General features: G+C 40.8%; 1 protein-coding gene across 1 annotated transcript; it reads right to left on the bottom strand.

Annotated features, from left to right (window-relative positions):
- Positions 1-18: 18 nt before the first annotated feature.
- On the bottom strand, positions 19-23,041 carry LOC311609722 (uncharacterized protein; the record flags this gene model as incomplete). Its single annotated transcript, XM_084803048.1, has 6 exons — positions 19-4,612; positions 4,728-4,942; positions 5,770-5,830; positions 5,986-6,112; positions 22,200-22,406; positions 23,000-23,041. The coding sequence occupies 6 exons, from the start codon at positions 23,039-23,041 to the stop codon at positions 2,388-2,390; spliced, it is 2,877 nt and encodes a 958-aa protein (XP_084659174.1). The 3' UTR covers positions 19-2,387.
- Between the last annotated feature and the right edge of the window lie 1,484 nt (positions 23,042-24,525).

Below are 24,525 nucleotides of genomic sequence, written 5' to 3'. Positions count from 1 at the left end.
AACAAAATAGACTCTAGGTACCAACACAACTGAAGCAAAATTTTATTTGGCAGCTCTTCACACTGCATGAATCAACTTCTAGCTATATTGCTTCTATTTACACAAACACACAGGCACAAAATAACTAACTTAAACACTCTTTAAAAGAAATCTATTTTTAAAATTCTTTAGTAAACCCAATTTTACTATTTATTAAAGATGAAAGCAAATTTTCATACTGAGATGCTTACTTTTATATCAAGTATTAAATCTTACCTAAATGTGGCACTCCATTTTGATGCCAGCACTCAAGTGGCAGAGGCAGATGAATCTCTGAATTTGAGGCTAGCCGGGTCTACATACTGAGTTCCAGGTCAGGGCAACCCAGTCAAAAATAATCATCATTATCATCTTACCCAAATAATTTAGAATGCAAAATAAGAGAATCAATGTTTTTCAGAATTGAATCAATGCTGAGTGCCCTTCACATAAATTAATACTAAATGGCAAAAGTACATTTAGGACCATTTCAGAAACTATTGGATAATACCAAAGCAAATAATCTTAAACTAAAATTTACTGAAGAATCTTTATAAAATACATTTTGGTAAGCTAGAGAACAATTTTTAAAATCAAACTTTCTAACACAATGTAATCCAAAGATATACTAATTTCTTACTTGCAAACTGACCAGTGTCTAGGAAAGTAGAAAAGCATCAAAATTTTCTAACTTTGCAAAGTGAAAAGGTTTTAAGCTAATTTATTAAGGAACCTATTTTATGGACAATAAAATCTAAGTCTAGAGTGTTTATAAAGTTAATAATAGTAATATTAGTGTACAGTAATGTCTTTTAACATTCACTAACCAATAACTCATTGACATCCAGAGGAACAGCAACTCCAGAAGACTCCGTTCACAATATAGGTCCTTCATAAGTACAGCATTTACCTTTATACCATTATCCTTTCATACATTTACACTGAACATTTTCAGTTTCCTAAACAATTACTCTTACCCGTGCCTAAAATAAGCAGTAAAACAACACACAGCACATGCTTGGAGTCTCCTGTGATATATTTGTGATAGTTGGTATTATCTTGAGAAGATCTAGAATCACCTAGGAATGAGCCTCTAGCCTTGCCTATAAGGGAAGAAAGGCTTATCCTGAAGGAAGTGGCACTATTCCCTGGGTTTGGGTCCCAGATTGTATCAAAGGGAGAAAGCCAGGTGATCATGAGCACTCATCACTCTCTGTTTGACTATAGATGCAGTGCAGCAAATTCCCACAAGCTCTAGTGCTGTGACTTGTCAACCTCTGAGGCAAAAGAAACCCTTCCTAGCTTGTTTTTCTTTGAATATTTTATCACAGCATCAGGAAAAATAATAGAAGACACAATGATCTTCACACAATTATGAAATTGTTTAACAATATATATCTCACAAACTACTTCTATTGTTGAAAGACTAAAGAAACTTTTACCTCAAAAGAAAAAGAAAAAAGAAAAAAAGAAAATTTCACCTCAACATATGCCTCTCTAAATGAAATGGCAACATATTCTTCTTATTCTTTTGGTAAAGTACTGGGGATTGAATTTACAGTCTCATGTGTGCCAGGCAAGTACTCTACCTAATGAAACAACATATCCTGTACCCTTCAGCTTTTATTTACAAAATAGGGATTAAATTGCTTGGACAGGCTCTGACTTTGCAACTCTCCATCAGCCACCAGAGTAGATAGCACAGGCCTGTACCACCAAGCCCTTCTATGATCACTATTAAATACAAATCACCGGCAAACACAATATATTCATAACCTATATAAGAATACATTCATGTTATAAAAGTCTGAGCACTGTAGGTTACTTTGCACCAGGAATTCAAAATACCTAAGATATCCTTCCAATAGACTTCATGACTTTTACTGCAATTACAATTTTACAAGCATTACTTTTTAAACTATATGCATTATCATGCGTATATTCAAGAGGATTATGAAAACTTAGGTATGCTCACATCATATTCGTTCTGAAGGTGTTACACCAGAGATGTTCAAGTCTTCAAACAGAATTGAACATCTTGTTGTTCTACACATGGTTTCTGTGTAGCCCTGGCTGTCCTGTAATTCACTCTGTAGACAAGTCTGGCCTTGAACTCCAGAGATCTGCCCACTTCTGCCTCCCCAGTGCTGGGATTAAAGGCATGCACCACCATGCTAGACATGGAACTGAACCTCTTAACACCAATTATTGACAAGTCTTTCTTTAGTAAGTCTTTGACCAAAACAAAGCAAAACCAAAACAAAACCCTGTAGCTTTCACATGTTTTATGCCGCCAGATTTTCTTCCCAGGAATATTTTCAAACATTAGAAACTATAAAGTCTAAAAAATTTTGGTTCACTGTCCAGATTCATGGGGCTTTTCCTCCAGAATGAGTTTTTCCATGTCTTTGAAGGGACCGGTGACATCTAAAGGCCTTTCCACACTCTTCGCATTCATACGGTTTTTCATGACTATGAGTTCTTTCATGTCTTTGAAGAGAACTGTGACATCTGAAGGTTTTATCACATTGTTTACACTCAAAGGGTTTTTCTCCAGTATGGATTCTTTCATGTACTTGAAGAGAAGGGAAACGCCAGAATGCTTTACCACAGTGTGTACATTCATAGGGCTTTTCCTCAGAATGAGTTCTTTCATGTAATCGTAGAGAGCTCTGAACTCTGAAGGCCTTACCACATTGTTTACATTCATAAGGTTTTTCTCCAGTATGCGTTCTTTCGTGTCTTTGAAGAAAAGAGGGATAAATGAAGGTCTTACTGCATACCTTACATTCATAGCGTTTCTCTGCAGAATGAGACCTTTCATGCATTTGAAGTAAATACCGAGAAACAAAGGACTTACCACACTGTGTACATTCACAGAGATTTCCTTCAACTTTCTTTCTTTCCTGTATAGGATTACTCAGACTGAAAACTTTAACAGGTTGCTTGCCTTCATAGGGCTTCTCATAAGTGTGAGATATTTCATGAACTTGAAGATTACTGAGAACCGCGAAGGCTTTTCCACATTGTTTACATTCATATGGTTTTTCTCCAGTATGGATTCTTTTGTGTAGCTGAAGCGAACTTGAAGAACTGAGAATTTTACCACATTGCTTACATTCGTAAGCTTTTTCATCAGTATGGGCCCCTTCATGTACTTGAAAATAACTGAATCTTCTGACAGTCTTATCAAATTGTTGACATACATAGGGTTTTCCTCCAGTGTGAGCTAGTTCATGTAACTGAAGAGCACTGGGACAACTGAGACTTTTACCACGCTGTTTACATGCATACAGCCTTTCTTCAGTGTGAGCTCGTTTATGTATGTGAACATAAGCAAGACTCCTAAATGCTTTACCACACTGTTTACATTCATAGAGTTTTTCATTGGTGTGAATTCTTAAATGCTTCTCAAGCAAACAAGGAAAAATGAAGGACTGGCCACACTGTTCACATACATATTTACATGTGTATTGTTTTCCTCCAGTATGAATCTTTTCATGTCTTTCCAGGGAAGAGGGATAAAAAAAGGCTTTACTACACATCTTACATTTATAGGGCTTTTCTACAGTATGAGATCTTTCATGAACTTGGAAGGTACTCCAATCTCTGAAGGTTTTATTACATTGCATACATCCAAAGGGCTTTTCCTCAGTGTGAGTGCTTTCGTGTCTTTGAAGAAGAGGAGGACATAGAAAGGATTTACTACATATGTTACACTTGTAAGGTTCCTCTACAACATGAGCCCTTGCATGCAACCAAAGGGAACTGCGACTTCTGAAGGCTTTACCACATTGTTTACATTTATAGGTTTTCCCCCAAGTATGAGATCTTTCGTGTCTTTGAAGAAAAAGGGAGCAATGAAAGGCTTTAGTGCATATCTCACATTTATATGGTTTCTCTCCAGTGTGAAATCTCTCATGTGCCTGAAGTAAATATAGGTAAGTGAATGATTTACTACACAGTTTACATGCATAAGGTTTTTTCCCAGGATGAGCTATTTCATGCCTTTGAAGGTAACAGTGACTTCTGAAAGCTTTACCATACTGTTTACAGGCATAGTACTTTTCTCCAATGTGAGTTCTTTTATGTATTTGAAGGTAACTTTGACATTTGAAATTCTTACCACACAGTTTACATACATAAAGTTTTTCTCCATTGTGAATCCTTTCATGAACTCGAAGGGATCTGGCAGAGCAGAAGGTTTTTCCACATTGTTTACATTCATAGGGGTTTTCTTCAATTTGAAAATTTTCGTGTAACCGAAGGTAACTGTGGCATCTGAAGGCTTTCCCACACTGCTTACATTCATAGGGTTTCCCTCCAATATGAGTCAATTTGTGTAACTGAAATGAACTTTGTTGTCTAAAGGATTTCCCACATTGTTCACATTCATAGGGTTTTTCTCCAATGTGAACTCTTTTATGACTCTGAAGAGTACAGGAAGAACTGAGAGCTTTACTGCACTGTGTGCATGCATGTTTATCTTCAGTGCTGGCTCTTCCGTCTACAGAACAGGGGCAGGCAAAGGCCATTCCAATTTGCTTATAGGATTTTTCACCACTGTGACTTTGTTCCTGTACTCCAAAGGAACCTGGAAAACAAAAGGATTTTTGAAAACATTTCACTTTCATAAGGTCCCTGTGTATCACTGAATAACTTTAAGTTCGAGGTTTTTCTACACCGCTTGTAGTTATATTGCTTCTCACCATATTTGTGTTCAGATGGTTTGTCCCCCAAGTGAGACATGACGTGCTCATTAAAGGATGGTCGACACGTGAAAACTTTTCCACACACACCACATTCAAATGGTGTTATGCCAGTAGAAACTTTCGTACTCCTACAGAGATTTGGTGTCCAGGTAAAGGTTTCTTGAAACCGACCATGTTCTTTACGCTTATAAATTGCATCTATCAAATAACTTCTGTAAAAAAAAAAGTACGACATGTTAGTAATGGCTGCTTCACTAATAACTGTCTGCTTACTAGGTATTACTATATTCATAGGCTATTCCAGGAAAGTGTATGTTTTGGCTACCTGAATAGGCTCAAAAAAAAAAAATGGACTGATGATTCTATAATATGCCCCCAAAGATTTACTATCAAAACAGCCCCCACACAGGCTGGAGAGATGCTGCTTTTCTAGAGGTCCTGAGTTCAGTTCCCAGCATCCATATGGTGGCACACAACTGCCTATAACTATAATCCCATGGGATCCAATGCCCTCTTATGATGTGCAGACCTATATGTAGACAAAATACCCATATACATGAAATAAATAAAAAAAATCCTATTTATATATATAAAAAGCCCTAGTCATATAGGTGTTAGGTATACCATTTCCAAGTGAACTGCTTTCAAATACATAAAATGAAATAAATATTTTTTTTGAAAATTTTAAAATGATAATAAAAGTTAAAGTTTTAACTTCTGTTTCTTTGAGTTTTAATTTTATCATTTATTTTATATACATGGTGTTTTGCCTATATATATGTCTGTACACCATATCCATGCACAGTGACTATACAGGCCAGATGAGAGCACTTGACGCCCTGGACCTGGAGTTACAGATGGTTGTGAGCCATCAGATAGGTGTGGGGACTAGAAACTGGATCCTCTGGTAGAGAAGCCAGTACCTTTTAAAATGCTGAGCCATCCCTCTAGCTCCTTTTGGTTTTTCGCTTCTAACTTTTCACAACATATTTAAGAGTTTCTCAAGGAAAAATTTCTTCTAGTTATATATGCAAATTACCTTATGTATCTCCAAGAATGTTTGTTCTGCTCTTCAATGGTCTGGTCTTCCCATTTGATGCCTAAAATGCAGAACAGGCCCCCACCCCATCACAAATTATTAGAAATTACAGAAAAACAAGTTTCTGCTTTTTCACTGATTTCTTCTCTTTTCAAATTCCAAATCACAGAACTAAGGAACACTTGTTCCTTGAAAAATAGACAGTGGCATTCTTACCTACAGAAGTAAGATTACTGCAAGTTTCCAGCATCACATCTCTGTAGAGCGTCTTCTGAGAAGGATCCAGCAAAATCCACTCTTCCTGGCTGAACTTCACAGCCACATCCTCAAAGGCCACAAAGTCCTAAAACGTCCGGAATATACACAGAAGAGAATAACAGATCTAGAGATTTCTTACACTCAATTGTTAAGATGTCCATATAACTTTGTGGTATTTGGAGATTTTTTTCAATGAAACTGAAATTTTAGTGGTAGCTCTGGGATATTAAAAAAGGAAACAACAACAAAGAGTTCTGTGTCAGCCAAGACTACACAGTGAGACCCTGACTCCACAAAGAGAAAGAAAAGAAAAAAGAAAGAACCCAGTAGGAACTCTCCTCATTACTGTGCCTGAGAGATAAATGTGCTGCTAGGCCACCCCATTTTTTTCTTTCTAGAGTGAATTTCTAGTACCTATAATAACAGATTCTACTGAAGGATGTACAGGGGAGAGAGAGCCAGCATTAGCACAAGATATTGCTTCTACACAGAGTAGGCTTTTCTGGTATTAGGGAACTCTGGTATTAGGGGACTCTGGGAAACATCCCGCTAACATACATGATACCAGCAGTTCTCTTATTCTAAAGGACTTAGGTAAGCAGCCAATTTTCTGAACTGTTGGCTTTCTGAATGTTCTATACATCCAGAAATAACAAGAGAATCTGGCCCCATCCCCAATAATGTAGGCAATGCGTCTACTGAGTTTCTCTGGAAGACAACACTTCATGCATATTGTTACTTGTTGAGTGAGGAATTGAGCCAATCCTGTGTGATTGTGCAAAGAGAAAACATTTAGAAGCCTCAAAAGCAATGTATAACATGCAGAATTGCTACAGCAAGAATGATTAATAATCCTAAAAAGCTAACATCCATGTGTAAATATCAATGCAAAATGAAACAGTAAGATGGCATGGGTTTTTACAAAGAATGCAAAGTAGTTAGGTCTGTTGGCATGTGCTTATAGTCCCAGCTACTTGGGAGAGCAGTAGATAGATTCACTTGCATTCAGGAGTTCAAATTCAGCCTGAACTCTACTGCAAGGCTCCCACCCATCTCAGAAGGGAATAAGTAGTGAAGAATGAGAAGGTGGGGAAAGAGAAGTGTTACCTCTCTGGATTACACCTTTATAAAAGTAAATGAAATTTTAAAACACACTTCTAGCCACTAATAATTGATTTTCCTACATTCTACTAATCCAAGTGCTTAGAAATTGTCACTCTTCTAAACTGTAAAAGTATGGCTTGCCTAGACTACATCAAAGGCTTTCAAACTACTGTATAGACACAAAGGGCCAAAAAAGCAAATTTCCACACTTTGGAGATTTAGTGGCACTTTATTAAATTGGCTGGCATCAAAAAAAAAAAAAACTGCAAAACTTACTACTCCACAAGATAAGCAATTCACATATCCACCTTGATACCAGATATGGACCACATTATATAAAATCAAGTCAGGTCCTCATAACTGATATGAAAAGAACTCCCTCATACTCTCTCAACTATGCAACCCCCTCTCCGGGCTGACTGCTTCCTTCAAGTATTTCAATAAATTCTTTGTGCATGTCTTGGAGAACTCTTTTGACTGTCATCACATTCCTTATGTTGTTTTGCCCAACACTGTGATGGCTTACAAGGGACTTTCTTCTTACCTCTGGTGCTTATGGTAGTCACCTAAAGGTGCCTTGTTTAGGAGACTCTCAAGCAATGTCCAAATGCCTTGCTTTTTTCTCCTATAAGAGGGTAGGCTCTTATAGGCCCTTGCAGAAAGACGCTTCCCATTCACAAGTGATGGACACAAGCCAAAGGAATTCTTTGTTATTTTAAAGTGTGAACGGGGATTGAGGGAGGACTGTTAGCTGTTGTAGTCTACAATTTTTTGTAGTCTACAAGTTTAGGGAGTTTCCTTTCTCATGTTCTGAAAACTCCCTCAATCTCTCCCTGGAAGTCTCTTCCTTTCTCCTTACCCAGATACACTTTACTTTCACATACATGTTCACCCAGGAATCTGACACAGAGAACTCAGGAAGCAATTAAAAGCTACACTCTGACCCTCAGAAAATATTCTTCACTCTGGGGGCGGGGGTAACATGCCTTTAATCCCTGTATTAAGAAGGCAGAGCCAGGTCCACCTCTGAATTTAAGGCCAACCTGGTCAACATAGTAATTTCTAGGCCAGAACTAAATGGTGAGACCCTATCTCAAAAACAAAAACAAAAAAACCCAAAACAAGAACAACAAAAACCCAACAGCAATAAAAACAAATCTATATATTGTTTGAGATGGCTAGTAGAGACCTCAGCACCACGCAGGTGCATGTCTCTTTCCTCATCTGATCTCTCTCAAATCTAACAACTATGATCATTTTGCCCAAGATTCCTCTTTACTTTCGTTAGGGAATCCAAAGGGTTAATTTCAGTCTTTTGTCCTAATCTAGCCAATACATTTATAATCATTTTTAAAAATATTTTTATGTGCATAAGTGTTTGCCTGCACTGATGTCTACCTCGTGCTCATAAAGACCATAACTGGCCACTAGAGCGCCTTGGACTGGAGTTATAGATGGTTATGAGCCTCTATGTGGGTGATGGTAATAGAACCCGGGTCTTTTGGAAGAGCAGCCAGTGTTCCTAACCAATGAGCCAATGCTATGTGCATACAAAGAGATTCCATACCTAGTCTTTAGCAGGCAGCTGAGCCGATGAGAGCCACAGTCATACCCCTGATAACAGAGAAAACATGTTCCTTTACAGTCCTTGACAGGAAACCCAAATGTTCATATCAGGACTCCTACATGGGAGACAATGGGGAAAGGACCCTTAGGAATACATGATTCCCTGTGTCTTAAATAATGGCTGCTATCAACTCCATTAACAATACCATGTTCTGGAGCATAACAAAGAAACCTTTCAAAAGAACCCTGCTTTTTATCTGAATACAGATTGGCTGAAATCATGCACCAATACACTAACCTGGACAGCAAAAGGCAGCCTAATTGTATATTTTATAAAACCTTTTCATATATTAGACAAGTTTCAAAAATCAGAACAGGGACCCCAAACTCCTTTCCTCCTACTTTCTAGATAGATACTGCCTTCAAGGCTGTATTTAACAATTAAGAGGACTCAAGGGTTAGAAAAGCCAAAACAAAAGATTAAAGGGATTGCTACAGCAACTTTCTATTCCTTGACCATTTCAAAAAGTCCAAGCAATCCATCTAAAGTCACCCTCCTCAGTCTAAGGGAACTAACTTTTATTAATTTATTCAGATTACAACTCAATTGTTATCCCATCACTTGTATCCTCCCATTCCTCCCTCCCTTCCACTTTCACCCTATTCCCCTCCCCTAGGTCTATGACTATGGGGGACCTCCTCCCCGACTATATAGTCATAGGCTATCAAGTCTTTGGGTCAAATGAGCCACTCTGATTAGCCCTGTGGTCTATTTCAGCTGTGAGAGCACAAAGTAGCCCAGCTGTATAATAAACCTCCTATGGGAGGCCATCTAAATTGCAAACTGCAAGGCCACTAGAATCCTCTCTCCTTCTTTTCCTCCCCCCGCCCCGCTCCCACCCCAACTCCCAGCTCTGACTGTCTGTGTGTGTGTATGTGTGTGTGTGTGTGTGTGTGTGTCTTTCTCTCCCCGCCCCCCTCTCTCTCTCTCTCTCTCTCTCTCTCTCTCTCTCTCTCTCTCTCTCTCTCTCTCCTGTATCTAAAAATCTCATGCTAGGGTCAAACATGAAAACCGACAATGCCCTTTTGTCCTGGACAATAAAGGGTTACTGTAACTGTACGGTTACTCAGGCTCCCACATTTTCCTTGGTAATCCACGTATAAGCCTCAGATGACCTAAGATATGGCAATGGCTATACATACAACCAGTAATAAAGGAGCTACATTCTTCTCCCTGATTACCTTTCTGACCTAATGTTCTGGTCCTCAATATTCCTCCATGGCACTAATGGCAAACCGCAACCAGCACACTTTAAGCCTTTCTTAAACTTGTGATAAACATCTTTTCATTCATTTCTTTTTGGTTCTACCCAGCTGTCCAATTCCCTTCCATCCTCCATGCCCATTTATGACATCTGAAGGTCCTGAGGCCCTAAGGTAGTCATAACTCCTGCCCCTGCCCTGGAATGTCTAGAGGACGAAACATTCTGCCTTGTCTTTACTTTTACTGTTTTTTGTTTTGTTTTCTTTTGTTTTGTCTTCAAGGCAGGGTTTCTCTGTGTAGCCCTGGCTGTCCTAGACTCGCTTTGTGGACCAGGCTGGCCTCAAACTCACAGAGATCCACCTGCCTCGACCTCTCGAATGCTGGGATTACAGGTGTACACCACCACACCTGGCTCATACCCTACATCTCATAACAAGTTTCCCTTCAACTATGTGAGGTATCTCTAATCCTAGACGCTCACTAACAGCCACTTCTGTCCCAGTGGTCATTAAAGACTAACAATTTTCTTCAAAGGCCCGGTTAAAGCCTGAAACTTAGAAGGGTTTCCAGCTTGTTGACAAATGCCTACACATTATGGTGTTATGCTCATATGACTCATCATGAAACAAGCATGTTGGCAGTAAGAGTCAGATGGATCCTACAGAACATTCCAAGACCTAAGAGCCATAAATGAAACTGACCCCAAACACTCCATAGGTCCCAATCTTTATACTGTAAGGAGAAATAAGCTCCAACATCACCTAGGTTTCACTAAGATTCTAAGGGTGCTTGCTTTCTGTATTACAATCCACCCAAACTCAGTTCTTATTTTCCTTTAAAAGGCTAGACCACTTGACCCAGATATTCAACCACTCACCTGGAGTCACTTGCTTCAAGACATATGGTACAGCCCCTACCTCTTTGCCATGGCAGAAAACCATTCTTCCTTGAATTTGTCTTACAGAAGTAGCCTCCTTTATAGTACATAGATGATTTATTAACCTCTAACACATTAGAACAATACCGTAACTCATCAGAGACTAACTAGTCTCATACAGACATTAAGATTTCCTCTTCTAAGGCACAAATACCCCTACTAATGACTTTCTATCAGAAGGCACAAGGAGCCTTCCCACCCAGGCCTGAAAGACACCCTACCTATGGGGTTTCCATCCACAAAAGAGTTGAGAACTAACCTGTGACCACGTGTTATCTTTTCCACCCCCAGAAGCTCAAGAAGACCACTCCTGTGAGCCTCTTGGAGATTTCTATCTCCTCTTCCAATGAGGCCGAGGTAAAACTCACCCTCAGGCCCCAGTGTTTTTCTCTCACTTTTCTGGGTTCTATAATTGCACAAGCCCTACCTTCTTATTCCCTTAATATCATTTCAGGGAAATTTATCCTAAACCTGCTCCAGGGAACTTTAAACTATATCACTACCACAGACATCACCTACTTTAGTAAAGTTATGATCTTACTCCTTTACCCCAATACCTCAACTAAGAGCTTGATACCATTCTTCCCAGAAAAGCCATGCTATGGTGCCATTTTTAACCATTATAACTTTTGCTATAGATATATATAAAAGGTTGAAAACAGATATCTGATATCACTAAGTCCTGGAGGGATGACTCTTTAGGAGAGACTTAGAGCTGACTTTCTTAATTCCTGCTTATGGGTTATGATAGGGGTTATGGGTAGTGAGGTCCTTGCTTAACTTTCTGGTACTATGGACTTCTTCTAGATCACAGGCCATTAAGTTCCAGATGCTACTGTCTCAAAGATATCCACCATTATCATAGCATGGATATGGTTGTCAAGACAACATTCAGTGCTCGACTTTGCTTTCCAATCTGAGGTAAGACACCTCACTTTTGCTTCTGCATTACCCATTCCAGGCCAGTTCCCAGGGGATTCTTCTGTCACCACCTACCATCTCACTCTATGTGCCCTGGGGTTACATACTTGTACCACTATATCTAGTTTTTATGTGGGTTCCAGGGATTAGAAGTCAAGATCATCAGGCATGTGCGACACGTGTTTTTGCCAACTGAGTCATCTCGTCAGTCCAAAACAGATTATTCTGACTCAAAGTCTGGTAACCAACTGTTAAAATTAGTTGTACTCTACAAAATCTGGTAATGTTTGAATTATTTGAAATAATTCATTCTCTTCTAATTTTAATTTCCTTTCTGGCCAATTTCATTCAATCCTACAGCCATAACCTCATGTTAATTCTGAGTTTAGGATAATTCTGAGTTTAGGAAAGACTGTCCTTTGATGTATCAATAACTATAACTCTTTATTTGTGACTACCAATATCATCTTGTGTTATTTTAGTAATACATCAGGTTTTGGTTTGGAAAAAGTAAATGTTAGTCACTGGGATGGTTAGTTTTAAGAGCCAATGTGACACAACCTAATCACCTCTTAAGAGAGTCTCAGTGAGGGGACTGTCTAGATCAGATGTATGGAGAGCTGTCTTGATTACAAAAACTGAGGCAGGAGTACCCATCCACAGCAGGTGGCGCCATCTCCCAGCAGGAAGACTCTGAACTACATAAATGTAGAGAGGGAGTTGAGCACATGTAAGCATGCATATATGCACTTTCCCTCAGGGTTTACTGTGGCTGGGACTTCTTCAAGTTCTTGCTCCACTTTCCCTTCAATGGACTATAGTCTTGAACTGTTGGCAGAATAAACCTTCTGTTCCCTAAAGTTGCTTTTATCAGGTTATTTTACCACAGCATCAGAAAGGAAACTAAGAATTTGGTATCAATCCTAGTAGTTTCTAAAACTCCTGTCAGCTCTTTCATTTTTTCTCTTAAATGAGTTACATTCCAATTAAAACAGATTGCCTGTGTGTCAGTTTTATTGTCTAGGACTCCTAGTTTAGCATGATAAATCCAGCACAATGGCACACACTTTTAATCCCAGCACTTGGGAAGTAGAGGCAGGCAAATGTGAGTTCGAAGCCAGCCTATGCAGGGACCCTGTCTTTTTTTTTTTTATTTATTTTTTATTAATTTATTCATATTACATCTCAGTTGTTAGCCCATCCCTTGTATCCTCCCATTCTTCCCTTCCTCCCACTTCCCCCCTACTCCCCTCCCCTATGTCTGTGTCTGAGGGGGACCTCCTCCCCCTTTATATGCTCATAGGGTGTCAAGTCTCTCCTTGGTGACCTATTATCCTTCCTCTGAGTGCCACCAGGCGTCTCCATCCAAGGGACATGGTCAAATATGGGGCACCAGAGTTTGTGTGAAAGTCAGATCTCCTTCTCCACTCAACAGTGGAGAATGCAGGGACTCTGTCTTAAACCTCCCCACCCAGAAGATCAAATGATCCCTATTGAAGAAACCATGACAAACTGAATAGCCAGAATTAAATATAAAATCTGCTGGAAGATCAAATTAGTTTTTCTCAAAACATTTACTACTTTGTTGATTCCTTGATCATCTCTGATTTTCCATTGAAAACGGCAAAGTGTCATTTAGCTAACTGGAGAAACTGTTTTAGATCAGATTTATATGCTGACAATGGGACTAGCCCTCTCCAAGGTTATTTTCTCTTAATGTGTATCCGGCTTGTCCTGGAGATTTTTTGTTATGTAAGGGAACACAAGACACTACGTGATCAACCTTTCTGTGTCTTCTTCACTGTGAGGAATCACTATAAACTCATTACAAATCTTGAGAGTTGGCAGTCAGAGTCACTGGCTGCTCTTCCAGAGGTCACAGGTTCAATTCCCAGCACCCACATAGCAACTCACAATTGTTTCTAACTCCAGCTCCAGGGAATCTGACACCCTCACACATATATACATACAGGCAAAACACCAATGTGCTTAAAATAAAAATAAATGATAAAAACATTAAAAAAAATAAACTCTGGGGTAGTAGTCCTGACACTCCCACCCTAGGGGGAGAGGGGAAAACACACATACAAGCAAGAGCACAAAAGCCTCTTAATTTTGGCACCTTTATCATTAGGTACAAGAATTCCTAAACTAAAGGCAGCACATTGGAAAACTTGGATAGTGAATCAAAGTTTTAAGTAACACATGGTAAAAGAGAGGTCTCAAATCAAATCCAGAACAGTCAAGGCTACAACAGAGAAACCCTGTCTCAAAAACAACCAAAGACCAAGAGAGATGGGGGGGGGGGCATATTTGGGTGGAATAAAGCAATAAATACATACATTACAGAGGAAAACAGATGAAAAGTAAACCATTCCACAATAGAAAGCTAGAGGTGGAAGAAATAAATCAAGCACTAGAAAATAACAATTAGAGAATAACATTGTGAACAGAAAATCAAGAGACGAGTGGGCATTGTGGCGCATGCCTTTAATCCCAACACTGGGAAAGCAGAGGCAGGGAGATCACTGTGAGTTCGAGGCCAGCCTGGTCTACAAAGCGAGTCTAGGATATCAAGATAACACATTGACACCTTGTTTCGAAAAACCAAAAAAAAGAAAAAAAAGAAAGAAAGAAAGAAAAGAAAAACCAAGAGACCACCAATAACCTAAAATTAGCTCTTCATTGATAATTCTACAGCCATGTTTTTAAAAAAGATTAATGATTGATTTATAAAGGGCCACTAACAGCCATACCTGATCTCATCTGATCTGGGAAACTAAGCAGGATTGGGCCTGGTCAGTACTTGGATGAGAGAATTATATAGGGCCATCATTAGCTCGAAGATTAAAAGAACCATTTTTTTTAAAAAAAAAAGGCATACTATAAACAACTCCAGACTACACAACTTAGAAGACATGAACAAATTCTCTGAAAGGCAAACAAAGAGAGATGGCCAGTATGAATAGGCCTGCCTATATGTACTAAAGAAAAAAAGATAGAGACAAGACCTGAATTATTACAATCATCAATTTTTAACAATTAACAGACGGCACTAATTCTGTAAAACATCCTGACTTCAAGGTCAGCATTACCATAACACCAAAACAACAAAGGACCAACCAAGAGAAACACAACTACCACCAGCACACCAGAATAAGGAGTGCAAATACTCTCAACATTAGTAACCTACATTTTTTTTATGTATTTTTTAATTATACCTCAATTGTTATCCCATCCCTTGTATCCTCCCATTCCTCTCTCCCTCCCGTTTTCCCCTTACTCCCCTCCCCTATGACTGTGACTGAGGGGGACCTCCTCCCCCTGTATATGCTCAAAGGGCATCAAGTCTCTTCTTGGTAGCCTGCTATCCTTCCTCTGAGTGCCACCAGGCCTCCCCATCCAGGGGACGTGGTCAAATATGGGGCACCAGAGTTTGTGTGAAAGTCAGACCCCACTTTCTACTCAACTGTGAAGAATGTCCTGTCCATTGGGTAGATCTGGGTAGGGGTTCGAAGTTTACTCCATGTATTGTCCTTGGCTAGTGCCATAGTTTAAGCAGGACCCCTGGGCCCAATCCGCCCGTCATAATGTTCTGGCGAGGATGTGGAGAGAGGAACACTCCTTCATTGCTGGTGGGAATGCAAACTAGTACAGCCACTTTGGAAATCTATCTGGCATTATATCAGAAAACTGGGACTAGGGCTTCCTCAAGACCCAGCTATTCCACTCCTTGGAATATACTCAGAAGATGCGCCAGCACACAAGAAGATTTGCCTAACTATGTTCATAGCAGCCTTATTCATAATAGCCAGAACATGGAAACAGCCTAAGTGTCCCTCAGTAGAAGAATGGATAAAGAAATTGTGGTATATTTACACTATGGAATACTACTTAGCTATTAAAAACAAGGAATTCCCGAAATTTGTGGACAAATGGATTGAACTAGAAACGATCATAATGAGTGAGTTAACGCAGAAGCATAAAGAGTCAAATGGTACATACTCACTTATACTGAACACTAGCCCAAGGGACATGCCCCATGAAAGTCTTCACTTATCAGGAAAGTGGGACAGAGGGGAGGACATCCTATTGGGACGTTAGGTGAGAGAAGCATGGGAGAATGGGGAAATAAAAGGATCCAGAGGGTCCTAGAAACCTACAAGTAACCTATATTTTTAAGTGTATTTTTAAAATAATTTAAAAAAAGGCAGTGTGGTTACGTATGCCTGTAATCCCAGCAGTCCGCATGCTGAAACTGAATTGCTGTGTGGTTGAAGCCAGCCTGATCTGCAGCATAAAAGCTGGTCTGAAAACAAAGTATATACTGAAACCGTGCTGGAATTGACACACGTACAGAAAGTTAATTCAAATTTCAAAATTCAGACTGTGGATAAAACTCCATGGCAGGACACATGGCTAGCAGTATGCAAATAGCTAATCCCCATCATCAACAACATTAAAAGTATAATCTACCAAACTGACAAGTTAAATAGCAAAAATCATGTTAACATCTATTAAGTGTAAACAAAAAGCTAAACTGCCAGGAAAGGGAGAACACTATTGAAACTGTTAAAAAAAAAAAAAAATTGTCTTTGGCCTTAGAAAATCCAAAAACTAGCCGGGCGTGGTGGCGCACACCTTTAATCCCAGCACTTGGGAGGCAGAGGTAGGCAGATCACTGTGAGTTCAAAGCCAGCCTGGTCTACAAAGGGAGTCCAGGACAGCCAAGGTCACACAGAGAAACCCTGTGACAAAAAAAAAAAGAAAGAAAGAAAGAAAGAAAAGAAAATCCAAAAACTACCAAGAATTCAGGAATCTAAAACTAGTTTAAATCACAAGATAAATATACAAACTCTACCAACTTCCTTTATACCAACAAAAGAAAATTTGGTTCTAAAATTAAGACCACCACACAGCTTATATGGCACCAAAGAAAAGGTGAGACATATTTGCATATTAATAAAATTAAGTTCTCTATATAAAAATTGCACATTTCCTTTTTTTTGGGGGGGGGCGAGGTTTCAAGACAGAGTTTCTCTGTACAGCCTAGTCTATCCTGGACTCACTTTGTAGACCAGGCTGGCCTCCAACTCACAGAGATCCACGTGCCTCTGCCTTCCGAGTGCAGGATTACAATTTGCCCGGCTAACTTACAAATTTCTAATTAAAACAACAACAATAAACTTAGTAAGTGGAGGGATTTCCATGATCTTGGAAAGGAAGCCTCTAAATTTTGGCAATTATCATTTTGTTCTACAGATTCAACACACCCCTATATAAATCCTCATAATTTGTGTTGGAAAAAAAAAGAAAGCTAAAAGTTGATCTAAACATTATCTGACAAGAGATACTCATAATGGTCAATACAACAGTGTCTGACTGACATGCCGTTCCTTCTCCACACACACACCCACACACAAAACACACACACACACACACACACACTTAATCCCAGCACTCTGGAGGCGAGTTTAGGTATCGGGATCAGAAGCTCAACGTCTTCCTCAGCTAAGAGAAAGTTTAAGGCCAGCCTGGGAAACACGAGATCCTGTCTCAAAAGGAAAAAGAGAAAAGTTAACACAATATTGAAGGATATTTAAGGCTTCCAATAAAACTACAATAATCTAATCAAAGTAGTACAGTATTTCAAAAATAAGAAATAACATAATAAAAAAAGCCAGAAGCAAACCCAAAATACAGTAATTAACTTGACAAAGCAGTAAAGCAAACACCTATGAATAAACAATTGGACAGACTTTACAGCTTTCACAAAACTAACTCAAAACAGATCCTAAACCTAAATAGGAAATGCAAACATTAGAACTTCTATAACTCGGAAAGACTAGATTGCCTTAATTTAGCTACCAGCCTTCCCGACAGGCAAAAAATAAGTAGTGTCCGTGAGCGTTCGCACAGCTGTGACGTCACTATCGCGGAGCGTCCCGGCGCAGGGCGGGGCGGGGCCTCTAGCTATTCAGTGTCTGCACAGAAGAGGCCGAGAGACAGAGCTGCCCAGAGGCCTGCAGTCCATGGCCTAGGTCGCCTCACAGGACGCCGGCCCCGCCCCAGCTCCTGAAAGAAAAGGACCCACCACACTGGCTCCCGTGGCTCCAGGGATAACGGCCCCTAGCTCACCATGGTGCAGCTTCAGCCACGCTCTCCTCACTGCTCCGGGTAGCAGCGCTCACAGCAGAGCCCACTCGCACTCCCTGGGTCACTGTGGAAAGAACCCGTCCCCTCCGCCGCCTGCCGGAGATCCTGATTGGACAGCCCTGATAAATATCCTGATTGGCTTGCGAGGCCTGAGTGACAGAAGCAGCTCCCTAAGGGAGGAAGACCAGCTCTCAAAAGCAGGGACTCTGCAGCCACACAACAAAGTTTGCATTTAAGCTGAACCGCTCTTGCCGCCCAGATCACAGGGTCGCTAGTGTTAGCATAACTCCTTACAAAATGTCCACCGAACAGTCTTTGCCTTAGTTGGAAGGGTGCCCAACACACTAAACGCCACATTAGAACAGAACCTGAAGTCATCCAAGAATTAGGAATTTCAGGAAGGCACACCTAGGATTGCTCACACTTCTTCTCATGCTGCCCATTTTTAGCCAGAACAATAGTACTGTGGACAAAGCGTTCATCCTAGCACTAAAGAGGTAACACTAGGAGGATCAGCAGTTCAAAGCTAGCTTGGGTTACATGTGACAGTCAATAAATGACACCTGCTAAGGGGGTGGGGTGGAACTAATGAAAAACAAACAAACGAGTTTAGAAGAAAATAGTAGAGATGAGTCCAGCAATCCAAGAAATGGGTAATCGAAAGCAACAACAAACCTTCAAACAACCAAAACATCCAAAAACAGCACTAATGATATCAAAAGTTGATTTAAAAAAAAAAACAGGCTTTTATATCTTGTTAGTGTGTGTAGAGTAGCATAGGCCCTGGAGCTACAGTTACAGGCTGTTGTGATATTCCAGATGTGAATGCCAAGAACCGAACACCCTGGTACAGGGAAGAACAGCAAAAGAAAATCTGCGGGATTTTCTCCAGTCCCACGGGATTCCAACACTCTTTTCTGGTGTCCAAGGACACTGTATGCATGTGGTACACAGACACAAACAGGTAAAATACCCATACACATTAAAATAATAATAAAATGTTTAAAAGACTACTTGAACAAGACTGGGTTCAAGGCCATCCTGGACAAATTAATGAGATCTAATCTCAAAATTAAAACTTTTTTTTTTTAAAGTAAAAGGCTCAGGGGCTGGAGATGGCTCTGCTGTTCTTTCCGAGGACCTGGGATCTAGTCTCAGCTGCCAAGTCTGCTCACAACCATTCTAACTCCAACTATGGGAATCTACACACTCTTTCCACTTCCCCTGGCACCAGGCATGCACATGGTCTAGAAAGAAAATACGCCTAAAAAATTTTAAAACAAAGCTAGACTTAATCCCAGCATTTTAGATGGCAGGCCGATATCGGAGTTCTATGCCACCTTATTCTACAGAGCCATTTCCAGGACAGTCAGGTCTACACAGAGAAATGTCGCAAAAAAAGAAAAAAACAAGCAAACAAACAACAAAAAATCCTAAGGACTCAGTCTTAGAATGCCTATCTAGACTGTAGGTTGACTCTCCAGTGTCTTACTGTCTCATCCCAACGAAAATGAAAGATTATCACCCAATAAAATTGATTGGAAGAGGATAGGACAACATATTAGATAACCTAGATGTGATGGACAGATTTCTACCATAACTCAACCAAGAAAACTTTGAAAATCTGGTTAGAAAACATACCTAAAGAAAAGATGAGCCGGGCGGTGGTGGCACATGCCTTTAATCCCAGCACTTGGGAGGCAGAGCAGGTGGATCACTGTGAGTTCGAAGCCAGCCTGGTCTACAGAGTCCAGGACAACCAAGGCTACACAGAGAAATCTTGTCTCAAAAAACCAAAAAAAAAGAAAAGATGGAACTTATCAACCCCCCCCCCAATGGCTAACTATATGCTAAAATTTACTACATATTTAAGGAAGACATAAGAGGCACTCCACAGGCTCTTCCAAACAACTGAAAGGGAAGTACCTTTTAATTCATTCCCTGAGACCAAAGCCCTCCATTGTCAATTTACCTTAAAGCAAAGGGGGAAAAAAAAAACTTTAAACAGAGAAGGGGAAAAAATGAAGGCACCTACTTCAGAGATAAGAGATGCAATTGTGAATGTAGTTATCAAAAACAATTTGGACTGGAGAGATGGCTCAGCAGTTAAGAGCACTTGTTACTCTCACAAAGAACATGAGTTAAGTTGCCAGCACCCACACAGCAGCTGACAACTTGCTGTAATTTCAGGTCTAGGTGATCCAGTCCCTTCTTTTGGCCTCCTCAGTCACAAGATGCACACATGCATGCAGGCAAAATACTCATACACCTAAAATAAATACATCTAAAAATAAATACAAACCAGAAAATAGCGGAACATTATCCTTAAAGATCTGAAAGAACAAGAATACCTACTGGGAATTCAACTCCCAATAAAGGAAAAGTCAAGATTGTATTCACAGTGTATTAGCCAGAATTCTCTAAAGGGATAGAGAACCAACAGAGTGAAGATATATATGTGTATAAAGGGAATTTATTAAGAGTGGCTTACCGGCTGTACTCAATCTGGTTAGTCTAACAATGGCTGTCTCCCAAAGGAAAGGTCAAGAACCTGAGAGTTATTCAGCCCACAAGGCTGGATGTCTCAGCTGATCTTCAATCTACATTGGAATCCCAGGATGATAGCAAATGTTCCTGAAAAGTTTTTAAAAACAGATCACATACATAGCTGGGTTTCTAGTAACACACCTTTAATCTCAGAACTCCTTTCAGGAAGAGGATAAACTCTGAGTTCAAGGTTAGCCTGGTTTACATAGCAGGTTCCAGGACTGCCAGAGAGATATCCTTCTACCCCAAAAAAGGAATCACACACATCACAGTTTCTATCAACTATCTGAAAACTCAGATGCTATTTATAGCTTAACTACAAATCTTTAAAGAAAGATTAAGAACAAACAACAGTAGCGGCCAGAGTGGTTATGCATGCCTTTAATCCCAGCACTGGGAAGACAAAGGCAACTGAATCTCCGAGAGTTCCACCCTCAAATCAAACAAGAGTCTATTGGCAGTTCTGCTCAGACTGGATATTAGATAGAATGTGAATCTGGGAAGAGATAGGTGAGGGGAATGAAAATGATCAAACTATGCTGTATGAAATCCTCAAAGAATAAAAAAGAAAATTTTAAGCCAAAGCATTAGAGAACATTCCTGGTGAGTTTCCACTACTTCACCATCAAGTTAAACCAACGTCCCAGAATCGACTGATGAACCATATCACTGTCTAGACACTGAGCTTTGCTCCCCATTTAGAAAAACCCACAAAGTAACACTGCAAAGTACCAAATATCTACTCTCCTAGGCCTTGGACAACAGGAACAGTCTTAAAATCCAGAGCAATAGGGGAGCCAAATGGTAAGTGACTTTCTCAGTAGTGGTGAAAGCCTGGAAAAGTTTTCCCGGTCCTCTTCTCAACCCTTTGCCAGCCAGCCACAGAGTAAAAGTTTGAATAAGAAAATGAGAATTCTTCAAGGCCAGCCTGGTCTACAAAGTGAGTCTAGGACAGCCAAAGCTACACAGAGAAACTCTGTCTCGAAAAAAACAAGAAAAAAGAAAGAAAATGAGAATTCCGCACTGTAAACCATATATATTCTACACAATTGGGGAAAACATGTTATCCCAAGGACAAATCACTTGTTCCCCGAATTGTCTAACAATGACGTCAAAGTCATTCTCACCAAGAAGTACATAGGCTGCTGGGCTGTAGCCACTACTCTCTATGTGCAGGGCCTGACACAGGAGACAGGCAAGTGCACAGATCTTTCTCCACACCCTGCTGAGAGAGCTGAAGACACAATCCTATTCTGCACTGGACCCACGACAGCCAGATTTCTTGAGATTCAGGCCAGTAAAATAGCTGGCCTAGCCAGGAACACAGAGACAAGAGTGCTGGAACTGGGGACATCTTCTAAGGAAGGGGCCTTTGGAAGATCATCTTAATTACGGCCTGGAAATTCTGGAAAGCTTTCAGAAGGGCCACCTTCCCCACCAGGGACAGGAAGAGACGCCAGGAGGCCCAAGAGGGAAAGAGACCCGAAAGGAAAGTAGGTGAACAAGTTTACAGCAGAAGTCCGGGTCACAGTGGCATGGAAGACACTTCCGCCCCCACCCCGGTCTGTCCTGCGGCTACCCTAAGCGCAGCCGCAGACCCCCGGGAGGGACTGCCGCTAGAATGCCGCCTCTGGCAGCAGCTCGCAGGGCCAGCGCCGGGGCCTTCCCGCTCCTCACCGAGTGTGCGTGGACTCCTCCAACCACCAGCGCCCACGCCGCTCGCCAGGGAACGCCACTGCGGGGAACGCACGCAAACGGGCCGGGGCGGAGCCTAGGAGAGCGATGAAGACTCCGGAGTGGGAGGACCTTCCGGAGCCCAAGCGTTATCACTGGTTCTCCATCCGAGTTCCAGGGGGTTGCGATTCCCTCGCCCAACCGCGGAAGCTAGGGAGGTGGGCGGGGAAGACGCTAATCTGAGTTCTGCGAGTGCCTGTCTCCTTCCCTACTCTGCTGTGCACCTTGGTTGACCTTGAATCCTCACAAATCTGTCTCAACCTCCCAAGGGGTTATAGGCCTGTGTCACCCTGCATGGCTTAGGTGGCTTCGTTTTCAACTTTAAAGAATCTCTAGAATGGAGGGAATAAAAAGAGCAGTTACACATAACTGTAGTAAAAAGTTCTTATGTCTGTGAGCCTGGATTTCTCCATCTGTAAAATATGTCCATTGGGCCGGGCGTGGTGGCGCACGCCTTTAATCCCAGCACTCGGGAGGCAGAGGCAGGCGGATTGCTGTCAGTTCGAGGCCAACCTGGTCTACAAAGTGAGTCCAGGATGGCCAAGGGTACACAGAGAAACCCTGTCTCGAAAAACCAAAAAAAAAAAAAAAAAAAAAAAAAAAAGTCCATTGGTGTGGTTATAATAGAACCTATAAAAAAGAAAAACATATTGCTCACCGTGGTGGGAAAACAGTAAGAGTTTAAGGCATCAGGGATGCATTTGATGGGCGCCTTCTTCCGGTACTGGAGTTAGGACCACTACCTGTGTCCTGGCTATCTTAATCAAAAAGCCTCTGCTGCTCATCCTTGCATAAAACAAAAGTGAAATTAACAGTGAAAAACGGCCTAAAATCCTAGCGATTGGGAAGGAGGCAGAGAGAGGTGGATCTCTGATTTCTAAGCGAGCCTAATTTACATGGCAAGTTCTGGGGCAGCCAGAGCGCCACAATAAAGAAACCCTGACTTAAAAATTAATAAACACCTTTAATCCCAGCACTCCAGAGGCAGAGGCAGGCAGATCGCTGTGAGTCTAAGGGTAGTCTGGTCTACAAAGTGAGTCTAGAACAGCCATGACTACACAGAGAAACCTTGTCTTGAAAAACCAAAAATAAATAAATAAATAAACAAAGAATAAGTAGCAATATATATATAGTAAAGCCTTTATGTTGGGCTTTAAGTGATATATATATAGTAAAGCATCTGTGTCTTACTTTAGTGAAATATTTCATCAAAGCCTTTGCTATGTTTGGATTAATCAATAGAAGCTGAGAAATTGTTTTCAGACTGTTTGAAGTTTGAAGAATGCTGTCTCCCTGGATAGTCTGCAATTGGTGCAGCATAAGCCCTTGGTCCTAAGACAATCCTGGCAAACTTGGAGTCCTGACATTTGATCAAAATGGGCTGAGATTTGTGCCTGTTGTCTGCTCTCCCAGGCAGCAAGGGCAAGATTGCTTTGGTAACTGGAACCTTTCCCAGCCCGAATAAATTTTGTGTAAGAATTGAGTAAAAGTAACTAGAGTGAGCTATTCTGGATCAGTCTTTTTTCAAGAAGGCTGAACCTCTCTGTTCCTTCAGAAAATGAAGGCTTAGCATCTTGGGAAGGTTCTCTCTCCACTGTGGCACCTACAAACAAAACCAATCAATATAAGTGCAGGACAGAAAAGGATTTATTTAGCGTGGTTACATTAGGAAGAGTCATGACTGTGTGCCCTAGGCCATCTTTAGGGTCCTAGAACAGAATAAAGTATAAGCAGAATCCAGCAAGATGCTTCACTAAGCAGCCCAGCCGAGGGATGAGATATAGTCCACTCTCCTCCTCCCATCAGCTCTTGTCTTGACAATATGGTGGCAAGTCAGACCTAGAGCTCTTTTGGTTGTCCCCAGCCTTTTCTTCTAGGATGAGATTCCTAGAAAAACACTAATTTGTTTCAATAGTCTGTTGGCCAAAGAGCGAGACACAGATGTCTCCTTAGAATATCATTCCTGCCAGGCAGCTGAGTTACATACACAATGGGATGCTCTGGAGATCTAAGTAAGGATGCGAGAATTTAGGACCACACCATGCTGTCTCTAACACTTAGACTGTAGCTTCGGGAACTGTGCAGAAAGACTATCTTATTAGATTGCAATGCCATCCATGGCACCTCAGGGAACAACCTATGATTTCATTTACTAAAAGGCAAGAGTCCTTCCTGAACTTCTGAAGATGTAACTTCAGAAGTCACAAAAGATGTTTATATGGCTGTTGTAGCACTTAAGAGTGGCTCTGCCTTGACAACCCCACACTTT

The sequence above is a fragment of the Acomys minous genome (genome assembly GCF_964271855.1).
Source record: "Acomys minous genome assembly, chromosome: 2".
In the NCBI taxonomy this organism is placed as follows: domain Eukaryota; kingdom Metazoa; phylum Chordata; class Mammalia; order Rodentia; family Muridae; genus Acomys; species Acomys minous.
The sequence above is the reverse complement of the archived record's forward strand: the minus strand, read 5'-3'. Positions and strand labels throughout refer to the sequence as shown.